Raw genomic sequence first — 15,648 nt, 5'->3', positions numbered from 1 at the left:
CACACATTAAAAAAAAATTGTTGAACCTCATGAGGGCTAAAACGATCAAGAAAATAAAAGTCTATGAAATCTCTCCCTATCCCCCAAAGATAATTGAGTAAAAACTCCAAGGCATCAATCTAACGTTACAAACTGCATTCTTCAATTTGACCAGTGGGCTTCACTAATGACATTTCTATGATCACAACAATAGAAGAACTGGTTTTCTACAGGGTATTTCATAATCGAGATCTATCTCATTATAAGCTTCCATCTTATTATTAGCTTGATCAACACCCACCTTTTCAACAGATTTAATCATCAGCATCATAGGCGGTTCCTCATATCAAGGATGACTTGCTTCCACGCCATAAAGGGATGAGTTCACAGGTGTTTCAATGAAGGACCTAATATTCCAGGTCCCGAACTGCATGCCTGTGCTTGGATTTTTTTAACGTGTAGTGGCCGTTGCACATCAGCCATCACACGGGCTTGACAGAGCTAGGTCTTGGTCCAGTGGCAAGGATTAACCAAGACGACTGGAGACCAGCTCTGCTGCACGGACCTAGTGCGCACACGTTGCAGTGTGGGCTGGCCCGCGCTGCCCTGGGCCCTCGCCTCTTCTGGGCCCCGAACTCACGCCTCTCCTGGGCCCCGAACTCACGCCTCTCCTGGGCCCCGAACTCACGCCTCTCCTGGGCCCCGAACTCACGCCTCTCCTGGGCCCCGAACTCACGCCTCTCTGCAATCTCTCGCCTTCAAAGGGGCAGCGTGTGACCCGACCTGCAAGGTCGGGGTCTTCAAAGGAACACACCGCTTCACGGTAAAGCGCATGCTGGACAGCGAAGGCTATGAAGAGGGCGACTGGATTGGATGTCATCAAGGTCCAGGTTGCTGATTGGAGAGTGGGCAGGTACAGCAGGAGCAGTGAGATTGGGGCGCAGATTAAATCAATACAGCATTAACCACTTTTGCTGGAGTATATTCCACAAATCTATTTTATGTGGGGAGGGGGAAAATTCTTCTGATCTAAACTGCCGAGTCTGCCTAATCTTGTACTCTTGCCTTCGGGGACTGCCTTTACTGTTTTAATTGAACAGCCTTCTTTTACATTTGCTGTGCTTTTCTTCAACTAAAGAACTGTGAATCATAACTCCTTTCAATCTATTTTGTCCTCCAGTCTCTGTTTAAAACTTAAAAATCAAGATGCCAGAATTATCTTTGTTACTCTTCTTGGAGTTCATTTCACGATAGCAAGAACTTTTGAAGACAGGATGTGCAAAACTCCATAAAACATTACAAATGCAGCCTAACTAGTAAATTATAATACTAAAATTATTTATTTTGACATAATGAAATGTACATGGATGCATCCCAGAACTTGATTGGCATCACTGATAGAGGAGTCACAAGGACCCGATATTTTCAGTGAATGGTGAATAACCACACTCATATCTTTAAACTTTTCCATGTTTGCATACGGACATCCATTTAATGTGTCTGCCCTTCAGATGAATCAAGGGAATCAAGCGATATGAGGATAGTGCGGGAAGGTGGAGTTGAGGCATGAAGGACTGATTGGCATACTCCTGCTCCTATTTATTATATTCTAATATTATGAGAAGTTAAATCATTGGCTGTTCAGTGTCAGCTGTGGCTCAGTGGGTAGCACTCTCACCTCTGAGTTCAAGTCCACTCCAGGGACTTAAGCACAAAAAAAATCTAGGCTGACACTCCAGTGCAGTGCTGAGGGAGCACCGCACTGTCGGAGGTGACGTTAAACCGAGACCCCATCTGCTCTCTCAACTGGATTAAAAGAACCCATGGCGCTATTTCAAAGAAGAGCAGGCGAGCTATTGCTGGTGTCTTGGCCAATATTTATCCCTCAATCAACATATCAAAAAAAAACAAATTATCTGCTCATTATCACATTGCTGTTAGTGGGAGCTTGCTCGTGCGCAAATTGGCTGCCGCGTTTCATACATTACAGCAGTGACTACACCTCAAAAGTACTTCATTGGCTGTAAAGCGCTTTGAGACGTCTGGTGGTTGTGAAAGGCGCTACATAAATCCAAGTCTGTCTTTCTTTCTATTCAGAAGTTCCCATGGCATTATTCGCAGAAAGAGGAGTTCCTCCCACAACCAACACCAAAAAATGATTAAGTGACCATTCATCTCAATGCTGTATGCAAAATGGTGGAGGAATGTACCTACATGCGAACAGTCACTGCACTCAAAAATGTAATTCCTGAACAAAAGGACTTTCATTGTATATATGTTTCACATTCCAGATCCAGTTTTCATTATTTTATGTTTGTTCACAATAAAATCCTTCCACTATTCCTTAGCACATCTATTCCTATTTCTGTGACTCAATCTCCTAGATACTGGCTCCATAGCTTGACGCAATCAGCAAATTTTATACTACTGGAACTCCCAAGTATTATTTGTGCGTAAACAGCAGATGTACCAGAACAAACTGTCGACGGCCTCTCACCCTCCACAGAACTCCGCCCCCCACCCCCCGCGTCCCCTCCCCTTTATCACCATCGCAACTTTCTGTTCATAAAGTAGTTTTCAATTTAGCTAACTCGCCATAAATTTTATTAGCCTTAATCTGCATTGAAGGTCTCACAGGTGGAACTTTATCAAATGCCTTCTGAAAATGGAAGAACATTGGCCCGGAATTTACGGGGCCTATAATAGCTTACGCACAGAGCACACGATCGTAAGCGCTAAGAATGGCCTCACAAGTTCGGCGTTTTCACACGCGATGCGCATGCGCGAAAACCCGGAATTTGCGATCGGTCAAGTTTCTCCTTGACAGCTCGTTCCCATCTGCTGTAAATTCACTTTCGTTGCCGCAGAGTTTGGCTATTTACCCAACTACGCTCAGTGAACACCCACAAAACTCTTACGCCTGGTAAAAGCAGGCGTAAGGGTTAAAATAGATGTTAAAATCATTTTTTTTAAAAATTATTTAAACGTTCACTTTAATTTAAAATTAGTTTAGGTAAACTTTGTTCTGTTTAAAATTGTTTAAATTTATTTTTCAAAAAATGAAATTTTTATTTTAAATGTTGAATTAAAGGCTATTTTGATTAATTTTGAACATTATTTTTATTTCGGGTGTCAAATTTCATTCATTAGGCGATTTCTATTATCCTTCCTGCTACCGGTTCAATTCCGTCATGCCCTAAGTTAGCTGCTCCACCCATTTCAATTTGCCGCAGGCAAATATTTTTTCACTCCTAAAATATAATATTGTTGACTATTTTTTATGATCTCTTTGGTCTTAATTAATAATGATAGTGTCCTGAAAAATCTTGAACATTTCCTTTACTAACTGGTTCATAATTCCCTTAGACTTGAATCACTCTTCTGTTTGAGTATTGGAATTGTACACATCAGCTATCCTCATGTTGAATAAGGAATCTGCTTCATGCCTCAACCACACCGACATAAGTTTAAGTATGAAGTCTCTCTCTATGTTTGGTTTGCGGTTTCCTCGGCTTACAATCAAGTTACATGAAGCCTGAGAGACAAGAATTAATTTTGACAGATTTAAAGAAATGCCACATATTATTCATGCAAGATTTTCTGATTCTCGAGCAGAGCTTGCAACCTTCCTGCCACCGGTTCAATTCCGGTACGCCTTACGTTGGCTGCTCCAACCCGTTTGCAGCGTGCAACACCAACATCTCGAATCTCTGTCCAAGCGGCACCATTTCTCTTTCCAAACTCAATGTATACATCTATGTTCCCTGCACCTCAGATGCTCCTCTGACTCGAAATTCCTCATCATAATATTTTTTCCGTCCTAAAGTTAATTATTAGATATACCTTAAACTTTTGGCCTGTTTGAACTCATGTTTTACTTCCCCTTTTATCTGCCGTTCATCTTCCTTAAAAACTTCTAGTCTACTTCCAATGTCCCAGTATTCCCTAAATTCAGATGTTAACCTTTGGACTGCTGCTATTTTTTTTTTATATACGTTTGCTCGAGTGTCAAACTGCTTTACTGTGAAATCACAATTTTTCTGACTTTGTATAGTTTCACGTTAGATTCATCAGATGATAATAAGTGAGATCAGAACGAAGGTCTTAAGCTGAACCTTGTGTATAAATATGTCTTAGTCGCATTTTCAAACTGTGCAGCTTGAAAAAAAAACTTCAGTTTAGTTGTAAATTAGGTACACCTGAAGCATTTGCAGATTGTCCACCTTCAAGGTTCCATAGCCCAGAATTTCCTCGGACCTGGACCTGTTCTATCGCCGTAACTTCTCCGAATTGTGGTGGAAACCCTGTATTAATGAGGTTACTGCCATATGTCCAGCAAAGTTACAGTGGTAGAGTAGCTCCGAGGAAATATTGGGTCCATGTGGCCGTTATAACTCGGGTTAGACTATAGTCACAAAACCCGTATTAGTCATCTGGGATGGATTAAAAAAGAAAAGAACTTGCATTTATATAGCGCCTTTCACAACCTCAAGGTGCACCAAAGTGCTTTATAACCAATGAAGTACTTTTGAAGTGCAGTCACTGTTGTAATGTAGGCAACGTGGCAGCCAATTTGCGCACAGGAAGCTCCCACAAACCAACAACGTGATAACAACCAGATAATCTGTTTTAGCGATATTGGTTGAGGGATAAATATCTTGGCAGGACACTGGGAGAACTCCCCTGCTTTTCTTCGAAATAGTGTGTGGGACCTTGCTGTGCCCATACTGGCTGGTGTATTTGCCAACAAAACAGTGCGTGTACTTCAAAAAGTAATTAATTGGCTGCGAAGCACTGTGGGACATCTCAAGGAGGTAATAAGATGCTATATAAATGCAAGTTATTTCCTTCTATGATCACAATGTTATGCCAGCAGATCACTCCTATTACAGCAATGACGTCTGCACTGAACCAGGTGATATTCAAACCAGGCTCTCTCGGTTCAGGCCTCCAAATAAATGGCAGTTGCATGACGTGCACTCACATTCACCCTCTTTAGTGTTCGACTGTCCAACCTTGTTTCACTTATTATCAAGGGAAAAGACAAACTTAGTAATAACTCTGTCAAAATATTCTTTCTCAAGTACAAAGTGACATTTCTCTTCTGCGCTTGCCCTCCTTGTAACCCCCACTCAGATCTGAGATCCACTGGTTTTTGAAACCACATTAGAGGACATCTAAACTTCACGAGGAGAATTTATAAGTGCCCTTAGTGCTTACATCTGGAATGAAGCCAATCTCGTTGAGATGGTTACTCAGCTCTGGGTCATGGAAAGCAATCATCTGGGAAAACACTGTCAGATACTCTGTAACAAGGAGAACATTTATTAATCATCAAACAGAAAAAACAACCGATGAACGACTGATCCTTAAATAATGACTGTTTTCTTAACCAGTCATACAGAGGGAGCTCACTATCACACGGACACGACACACCCAGCCACAATTTCCAGGGTGGCTGCGCAAAGGCAACACAAGTATTTTGCTCAGCGAGGACCTGCTTTTCAACAGCTGAAACTTGATAAGACTACACGAGTCAATATCACAGCTTTGTGACATGCAAACGGTACTCCCCTGCAAAAGCTTGTGGAAAAGACAGCAGTAACCAACGTAGTTTGACTTGTGAGATAAAAACACTACACAGCTGGGGCCACGTGCACTGGGGAACATTTGCTCAACTTAATGCTCGGACTTCCAAAAAAAAAAATTTAAGCTACATCTTTGCGCCTGTAGTCCAGATATAAAGGAACGACTTGTGCACTGACACAGTGGACTCTGACTAACTCTAAAACAAGCAGCAATTTCATCATTTGAAGAAGGATGTCAGGCCACGGAGAGGGTACAATAGAAATGTTACCAGGGTTGGGAGGCTTGAGTTATGAGGAGAGAAGAAAAAGAAGGGACACTTTTCACTAGAACAGAGAATGTTGAGAGGACATGTGACAGAGGTGTTCAAAATTATGAAGGATTTTAATAAGGTACAGAGGGGGAAAACTATTTCCATTGGTCAGTGAATCAGCAACTAAAGAGCATAATTTTTAAGATCATCCTCAAAAAGAATGAAGGGAGATTGGAGAATTATTTTTGCGCAATGGAACTACCAGTGATTGAGGTAGAATCTGCAAAGCTTTAAGGGATATTTGAAAAAAGGAAAAGCATTTAAAACGGTATGGGGAAAGCATAGGGGAATGGGATTCAGTTAATGGGCCGAATGGTTTTGCTACAATTCTACATTTGACAACACTGTTGTACAAAGCATATGCAAGACATGTGAGAATGGGTTTCCTGGTTCTGAAAACATACAAGCTACCTGATGCATCGGTGGCTTGATCCACATTCCTAGCAATACATTATCTCATACTTCACATTTTTAAACTGGTCAATTAACCTGGTGCAATACGGGCACAAACTGATAAGGTCCTATTCCCATTATGTGATCGCATCAGGTTGCACTGTATCTGGCGATCCAGCGTCAATCTAGTTCATCAACATTTGTGCGAGTCAAAGGGAATGCGCAAAGCAGATATTCCCTTCCAGATAGCTCTGAAACAACCCTCTCCACAGGAATATCTTTCCACTGAAAGATCTGAAGCTACAGCAGACATGGAGGACAAAGCTGACTGACAAGTTTGCAGATTCCTCAGTGATATGCAAGGCCGACTGGGCCCAAACAGTTTTCTGTGTGCAGGTCGAGCAAACGTACAAACACAAGGGGTATGGGAGCATAGTGATTATCTTACTGGACTACACATCCATTATTATGTTTAATAATCTGGAGCACATGAGTTCAAATCCCACTATCGCAAGTTGGGAATTTGAAATCAGTTAAAAAAAGTTAGCACCAGTGAAAGTGACCATGATGCTGTCGGATTGTCGTTAAAAAAAAAAATGGTTCACTAATGTCCTTTAGGAAAGGAAATCTGCCGTCCTTATCCAGGCTGGCCTGTATCTGACTCCAGTACCACAACAGCATGGTTGATTCTTACCTGCCCTCCAAAGCGGTCTGGCAAGACACTCTGTTGTATCACAATGCCATTGTTGAAGGAGAAGCCCCACCACGGGCAACTATGAACGCTGGCATTGCCAGAGAAGCGCACAGGCTGGGAATGAATAATTAAAAAAAACGAAAAAGGACAGAAAAAGGACCCTGATGCCGGTCCCATCCTGGTATCGTGTCAGCGTGGCTCAGTGGGTAGCATCGTCACCTGTGAGTCAGAAGATTGTGGGTTCAAAGCACCACTCGAGACTTGAACACAAAAATCTAGTGTGGTGCTGAGGGAGTGCTGCACTGTCGCAGGGGTCGTCTTTTGGATGAGACGTTAAATCATCTTCCCTCTTAGGTGGACGTAAAAATCCCATGGCACTATTTCGAAGAAGAGCAGGAGGGTTCTCCTTGGTGTCCTAGCTAATATTTATCCCTCAATCAACATCACTAAAAAAACAGGTTATCTGGCCGTGCACAAGTTGGTTGCTGCATTTCCTGCTTTACAACAGTGACCATACTTCAAAAGTATTTCATTTGCTGAAAGGTGCTTTGGAACATTGATGTCATGAAAGGCGCTATATTTTTTCTTTTAACTCTTAATTGCTTGCAGCGAACCTACACTCACTACACAAGCCGGGAACTTATCCCAGAGCCGGACGATTCTCTGTGGAAAAGAAGTGGCAGCTGGCATCTAACCTAATTCTATGGTTTCATAACTTATACTTACCAGATTCCCAGGTCCTCCCTAACCTATCCAAATTAATCTGATAATATAGTGTATTCAGTTAAACTATTATCATCATCATAGGCAGTCCCTCGGAATCGAGAAAGACTTGCTTCCACTCCTGAAGTGAGTTCTTTGGTGGCTGAACAGTCCAATACGAGTGTCACAGACTCTGTCACAGGTGAGACGATGTACAGAAGACACTTCAAGTTGCTGGAGATGTCTCTGCAAGGTCCTGCAAATCCCCTGGGAGGACAGGCGTACCAACATCAGTCCTCGTCCAAGCTAACATCCCCAGTATTGAAGCACTGACCACACTCGATCAGCTTCGCTGGGCAGGCCATATAGTTCGCATGCCAGACACAAGGCTCTCCAAGCAAATGCTCTAAGCGGAGCTCCTTCACAGTAAACGAGCCAAAGGTGGACAGCGGAAAAGTTACAAGGACACCCTTAAAGCCTCCCTGGTAAAGTGCGACTATTATCAATGTGACCGCTGGTAAGACCATAGGAACAGGAGTAGGTCATTCAGCCCCTCGAGCTTTCAATTAGATCATGATCTGTATCTTAACTCCATCTACCCGACTTGGTTCTGTAACGCTCAATACCCTTGCCTAATGAAAATTTTCAGTTTTGCAATTTTCAATTGATTGGACTTCAACAGACTTTTGGGGGCGGGGGGGGGGGGGGGGAAGAAAGAGAGTTCCAAATTGCCACTACCCTTTGTAAAACTGACAGACAAGAAGCAGTCCATCTCAGCAAAAGAAAACAACAAAAATCTCTTTGGCTGGAAAGAGTTAAACATTGCATGATACAATACCCACCGTGCAAGAAAGGGGGAAAAAAAAACACAATCCGACACAAAGAACAAGACCAAACTATCACCACATACCTGGGATGGTGCATCACTGAAGGGAAAAATGCAACCATTCCACTTGGGATGAGGCGAAAATTTTCGCCTCCTTGTAACTCGTCTGAATTGACAGAGTTAAGATGCATAACTACCAACTGAAGAATTTAACTCCTATAAGTGCAGGAGCTTATTTTATGAAAACGGTGTCTTAATGGAGAATTGGAATCACACCATGGCATTGTTGAAAAAGCCGAGACATCATAAATATTTTATTTAGAAAAATAAACTCACTTCGGAACCCAACAAAAAATCTATTAGGTGGACATGTCCTACCATACTTTGGCACTGGTTCTCTTTTCTCCTGGGTAAATCCCATATTGGGGAATTTGTTCTGACCCTGTTTGATTATATCTTGTCCTCATGAATTAATTAGCTGAAAGCACTAAAAATACACATTGGCCCGGATTTTGCAGTCAGCAGCGAAGGGACGGCACTCGCCATTCAACATGCTTACAGCTGGCCACAGACTTTTCGTCGGCAACTTACTGTATTTAGAGATAGTTTACAGCATGGCGCCCTCTACAGGTTATCTGAGCAGGACAAGCAACAGTGGGTCTCGTCAACCATTCAGATTGAAGAATCCTCACTGAGCCATGCAGAGTCTAAACCAGGAAATATAAATTAGAATATTTAATTCAATGCAAAATCGTGTACAGAAAATGAAATAAAGAGAGGGAAAGAAATATGGGATTAATAGAGGGAGATAAGAGACAGGAAGAAAAAGTAATAAAGATGAGAGACAAAGAAAAAGTAAAACATTATTTTAATTTTTTTTTAAAGCTCGAACAATAATTAAATTCTGACGGTGTGAGACTCCATACTTGCAATGAGTAAATTTTCAGGGCCAGAGAGGTTGTTTGGCAGTATAGTAATTAAGACTCATCACCCCATTAAAAAAATCACTTATACCTGAATGCACCACCCCCAACTTTTCTGGTGTGTTTAGTGGATGTGGATAAGTACATCAACTTCACACCGTTGCATATATTTGAATGTCAAATCTATCATCGAGGTGCCGGTCTAGTGAAGCTTGTGGAGAAGCAGGGCAAATCGAACAGCAACTTCCTGATTTCTGCATTTAACTGCACATGTGCGGATGCTGGAAGTTGCTGTCTGATTTGCTCGACAATAACGGTGCGTGCTGACAAGCCTCACCACTATTCCTATCGCAAAATCTGGCCCAATATCCCCTCCAATAAAAACCACGGGGGGAGATTTTCAGACACACTGCCCGCATCGTGGAGCTTCGAATTGCTCCCAATTTCAACTACCTGGAATCAGGTTCATTGAGCTCCGCATTCGCTTCTTTGATCTGTGCTTTTTCTGAGCGAGACTCCATCCTGGACGAGGAGCCTCCAAAATTTTACCCTCATAGTTCACTTGGGGAAAGGTGGGGGCAGGTTGCTGGGAAAGAGGTTTAAAATTAAACTTACCTTTGTGTGGCACATTACAGGAATAAAAATGTGAAAGTTGTCAATTATAGCTAAAACTAGCCTTAATTCTATAAGCACAAAAAATAATTGATTCTCGGACATGTAGCGCAAGGGCTTGATAAACAGTTAAAACTGCAAGAAGAAAATTGAACTGAAATGGGATGCCTTTCAAGGTGTGACTAAACAGTAATAACCCACTATTACATGTACCCACAAACTTCAAAGAGAGCATTAAATGGAACATACAACCTTGCTCTGAGTAAATTACATACTGAGCCATTTATTGCTTAAGTGTATTTTAATTGATGGGTGGCTACACATACTCTCAGTCTCCACTTGAGCATTAATCAAAGAGGAAATCAATATTTAATGTCGTTCAAACATCAGTGTTTAAGATTCAAAAAGGGCCAGCAAAACTGATGCGAGCACTGCACATATGACATGAAAGTTGAAATTCTTTTAAAAGGTTCCACAACACCCAGACAGCAGATTCAGCCAGTTCCTAAAGCTCTTATTTAGTCATCAAGCTTGGGCCTGACAAGACCCCATCATTTCATCTCCACGCCCCGTACAAAAATGTCACCAGCCAACCAATTATGGAGTAATAGCTGCAGCACTGACAGATTGGCAGGCAAGGTTTCCTAACACAGCATATTTCCAGTATATTACTTAATATAGACGATGTTCCAGCTGCTGCACCCGTTGGTTTAGGAAGGTAGGTGCAACCTTGCAGAGTGCATGCAGATTAGGTTTGCCATTGTGGTATGGAGCAGTGAAAGAATTAAAAGAAACGTGGAGATTGCCTGAATTAAATCGATCTGGAAAAGCCATGTGTGAGGCGCAAATTGGCTGTATGGGATGCTTAACCATCAAAAGGATTAAACTACAGCTTCATACACCCATACCATGGCATATTTCTGCGTCGGAGCTAAGCTGTGAGCTAATGAGTCTCATTGCACGCTCCTTCATCTGCTGTGTATCGGCAGCGCCACATACTGGACAATGCAAGTTACTGCATGCTGGCGGCTGGTGTAAGCTTTTCCAGCAACCAGAGTCTTTTACAACTTCACAGTTTACTATTTTAAATATGTTTTGTTCACATTCTGAAACAGCGTGGACTCTGAAAGTGATAATTAAATCACGAGGAAACGCAGAAGAAAGAAAGACTGCTCCTCAGAAACAAAGGATTGGTTTCCTGCACTGAACCCTTATTTCGGTGGACTCTTTGGAAAAGCTAACACTGTCTCCAATCAGAGGTACCGTGACCTCGTCACTCAGTCCCATAACCCTGCCAACCCCTTTAAGTTCTCCTAATCTGTATTAGTTTAAGGAGCATGAAATGAGCTCACTAACTCACGGAATTGAGCTGTTACGTGGCCTGTTCCAGTAATTACTGCATTCTATTGCAGATGAATGATTGCAATGAGTATGCGGATTAATTCCAGCTTTGTACTCAGACCACCCGAGACGCATGCTTTGCGAGCCTGAAATATACATCTTAAATGGTCATTTTAATAAGGACACCTTGATATGACCCAGCACCACTTGGCCCTGCTGCTGTTGGCTCAGTGAGGAGCGATGCCTTGCAGTCCAGAAAGATGCTAAATTTCGCTAACAAAAATAACTTGCATTCATATAGCGCCTTTAATGCAGTGAAACGTCCCAAGGCGCTTCACAGGAGTATTATGAGATTACAAATTTGACACTGAGCCGCATAAGTAGAGATTAGCGCAGGTGACCAAAAGCTTGGTCAAAGAGGTAGGTTTTAAGGAGCGTCTTGAAGGAGGAAAGAGAAGTGGAGAGGTGGAGGTTTAGGCAGGGAGTTCCAGAGCTTGGGGCCTAGGCAACAGAAGTCACGGCCACCAACAGTTGAGCGATTATAATCAGGGATGCTCAAGAGGGCAGAATTAGAGGAGCGCAGACATCTCTGGGTGGAGGGGGTGGGGGGAGGCTGGAAGAGATTACAGAGATAGGGAGGGGCGAGGCCATGGAAGGGATTGAAACAAGGACGAGAATTTTGAAATCGAGGCGTTACTTAACCGAAATCCAATGCAAGTCAACAAGCACAGGGGTGATGGGGTCAGCAAATCTTGGTATGAGTTAGGACACGGGCAGCCGAGTTTTGGATCACCTCTAGTTTACGGAGGGTAGACTGCTGGAGGTCAGCTTAGGGTTCATTGGTTCTCACCTTCAGTCACTATGTAGTGATGCCTGCTGAAAGTGTGTGTGTGTCTGTGCAGGTCCGGGTGAGGACAACATCAGGCTCAGCTGTGGTATCCCCTCCCACAGTCTAACAACCCGACAACACCCACCATCAAAGGCCACACAAAAATAGTGGCCACTTAGAAGAGTTATTAGAGGGTGACGAATGTCATATAACTCTTCCCCGCACCCCCTCCCCCCCCCGCCCCTCTCTCCCTCTCCCTCTCCCTCTTCCCCCTCTCTCTCTCCCCCCCCTCTCCTCTCTTCTCCCCCCCCCTCTCCCTCCCCCCCTCTCCCCTCCCCTCCCCCCCCCTCCTCTCTCCCTCCCCCCTCTCCCCTCCCCTCCCCCCCCCCCTCTCTCCCCCCTCTCCCTCCCCTCTTTCCTCCTCCCCCCCCCAGTGAGGAGTCCACACCTGCAGCAGGGGAAAGGCAGAAAACTGGTGAGGAAAAAAAAGTAGTGTTGGGAAAAGCAGCAGTAGCACACAAGACTTCCAAGAAAACAAAATCACCAGATTTGTTCATTATACAGAAAATCACATTCCCTCCCTCAAAACACCAGACCAAATCCCACCCCAAAACATAAAATCCCCATCCCAAAACACCCTATAAGTATGGCTCAAAATGTCTGGTAAAAGAAAAAGCCAGGGTGCAACTAGAGCTTCTTTCGTGCCACTAGGCAGTCCGGAGGCAAGATGGAAGTTAGGTACCGCCTGCCCCCTAACGGCAATTCCCATTATTAGGGAAGGAAACGGGCCCTGAAATTCTGTAGGGTTTCACGGATCACCCAGCGGAACTCTGGCGGGAGTTGGGCAGAACACCACAAAAACCCTCCAGAGTCCTGGCGTAACTCAGTAATGCCGGGTCTCTACTTTCTTTTTCGGGGGGGTGGGGGGGGCGGGGGCGGAGTTCCCATGTGATGTTCCCTTTAAGCTGTGCAGCCGCGCAGCTGTCTGGAGGTCCCGTGCAGCCTGCGACCGGTTTTTCAAATCAGAGATTTCGTGAGGCATATGCGCAAAATTTTGAATAGGCCGCTCAGCCCATTAAAGAGACCGTGCAGCCAAAAAAGAATTAGGTTAACCATTGTCCCATGTCTCCCGCCGATGGACCCCTGTGCATATTTAAGGTCAAGATCCACACGTCTAATAGATAATGGTATCTTTTGGCATCATCATAGGCAGTCCCTCGAAACGAGGATGGCTTGCTTCCACACCAAAAAGGGATGAGTTCACAGATGTTTCAATGAAGGATCATATATTCCAGATCCTGAACTACATGTTGAAGTATGGAAGATGCCTGTGCGTGGATTTTTTTAACGTGTGGTGGCCATTGCACACCAGCCACCACACGGGCTTGACAGAGCTAGGTCTTGGTCCAGTGACAAGGATTAATCAAGACGACTGGAGACCTGCTCTGCTGCACGGACCTAGTGCGCGCACATATCAGTGTGGGCTGGCCCGTGCTGCCCCTAGGCCCCGAACTCACGCCTCCCCTGGGCCCCGATCACATCGCTCCACAGTCTCTCGCCGCTCCTTCACCCTGATCTCACCGCTCCTGCTTGTCTGCCCACGCTCCAATCACCGACCTGCACCTTGATGACATCACTCTTCGCTGCTGTCGCCCTCCTGCACCAGCTCACGCTGTACCTTGCAGTGGCCTCCACGCTGCTCCCGGGCTGCCGCATCTCCGCTCCTTTTATGGCACCGACCTGCCGCTGGTGTTCTCACGCAGTTCGGGGCCTCCACGCTCCACGGGCCATCTTTTGGCACAACACAAAGAGGATGCACTAAAGCTAAACACTGCCCTTGTCTATGAATTCATGGGATTTGCTTTAACAAAAACAATTGCGAGTCAGAGGAGTTCGAAATGAGCCAAAAGCACCTGAACTTCTCACCCGCCCCTGGTGAATTGAATGACAAAACATTGTTAGACAATACCTTGGAATTAATACCAGAACAGCTGTTTTAGCTTAAAGTGTAACAGAGTGTTACAAGGCAATTATTCAATTAAGTAGTTTGGATGATAAAGTACAGAAGTGAAGCATTCAGCTGAAAAAAACACGATATTGAATTACTGCTTTAGACTTGCTGACAGATGCGTGCTGTTCTTTCACAGATGTACTGCACCATGTTTAACTTTTCTTTTGAATTCATCATTTGATGATAATTAAATGGCAATTGATGCTAGATCAATTGTTAATTTGAAATCTGAGATTGATAGATTTCTGTTAACCAAAGGTTATTAAGAGATATGGGGCAAAGGCGGCTATATGGAGTTGGGTCGCAGATCAGCCATGATCTCCACTGAATGGCGGAACAGGCTCGAGGGGCTGAGTGGCCTACTCCTGTTCCTGTGACAAATCCACTGAGGGAGGCAGGGGCAGCACAATGTAATAAAGGAGAGAGCAATACAGGTCCTGGAGTAATACAGCATCACTCGATAAATATAACACGCTCACAATCAATGATCCCTCTAATTTTCTTTTTGGGTGCACGGCCCCTTTAACAGGCTGTGTGGCCCATTCAAATTTCCGCGCATGTGCTGTTTTTCCATTCAAAAGCCAGTGACCGGCCTGCGTGGGACCTCCAGACTGCTGCACGGCTGCGCAGCTTAACAGCAACACTGCTCACAATACTGTTCTCCTTTCCTGCTGGCAGGTCGCCAGAGACATATATTACACGCCACATGCTACGGAAGCACATTTAACCATAGCGCTGGTTGGTTCATACAAACTCATTTTACTCGCTCTTCCGTACAATACGCACAAACAAGTTAAATTGCGACTCACCTTGTATTACATGAGAATTGTCTTTCAGAAAGAAGTTGTACAGGTATTTGGGAATAAATGCAGACATGCAAGCATAGGCCAAGGCTGTAACAGGAAGGAAAAGTTAGCACTGTCAGCATTATTTGTGATTCCAGCATCCCTCTCTCCCCCAGCCCCCCCCCCCCCCAGCACACCAACAAGAAATGCCATTAAGTTATTTATGTACTCTTTTCTTCCCCTTTCTATTAATCTCCCCTTGCCACCCTCAATTGAGGCTGTGGATGGACAATCTGTTTTTAGACCTGCCAGAGCCCCTAGTTGTTGGTAGACATGCTAGACTGGCCAAGGGTAGCTCTCTCCTCCCCTTTCCATGGAGAAGTACCCTGGCTTCGCCATCACACCTCCTCACACAAGGCACAGCTGAAATCGGCAACGCAGCGTATGAACCCACGTTCAACGGTTTCTGCGGCAGAGCTGTTCAATTAGTTGAATGGTTCTTTAACAATTGTTGGAGATAGTTATCTGCTTTTCATAGAAAATCACAGCGCTGAAAGAAGCCATTGGCTCATTGCACTCTGGAAGAGCTATCCACTTCGTCCTATTCCCCTGCCTTTTCCCCACACCACCGTTAATTTTTACTTTTCAAATGAT

General features: G+C 44.1%; 1 protein-coding gene across 5 annotated transcripts in view; it reads right to left on the bottom strand.

Moving 5' to 3' along the window:
* Positions 1-15,648, bottom strand: part of tbck (TBC1 domain containing kinase) — a 223,558-nt gene that overhangs the window by 116,826 nt on the left and 91,084 nt on the right. For all 5 annotated transcript variants that reach the window (XM_070872609.1, XM_070872627.1, XM_070872618.1 and 2 more), the window contains exons 19-20: positions 15,019-15,102; positions 5,200-5,285 (exon numbers count right to left, since the gene is read on the bottom strand). In XM_070872609.1, coding sequence (XP_070728710.1) covers positions 5,200-5,285; positions 15,019-15,102 — 170 coding nt within the window. The remainder of the gene's footprint in view (positions 1-5,199; positions 5,286-15,018; positions 15,103-15,648) is intronic.

Source organism: Pristiophorus japonicus, chromosome 2 (genome assembly GCF_044704955.1).
Source record: "Pristiophorus japonicus isolate sPriJap1 chromosome 2, sPriJap1.hap1, whole genome shotgun sequence".
NCBI classification, from domain to species: Eukaryota; Metazoa; Chordata; class Chondrichthyes; family Pristiophoridae; genus Pristiophorus; species Pristiophorus japonicus.
This window is presented reverse-complemented; position numbering and strand designations above follow the sequence as displayed.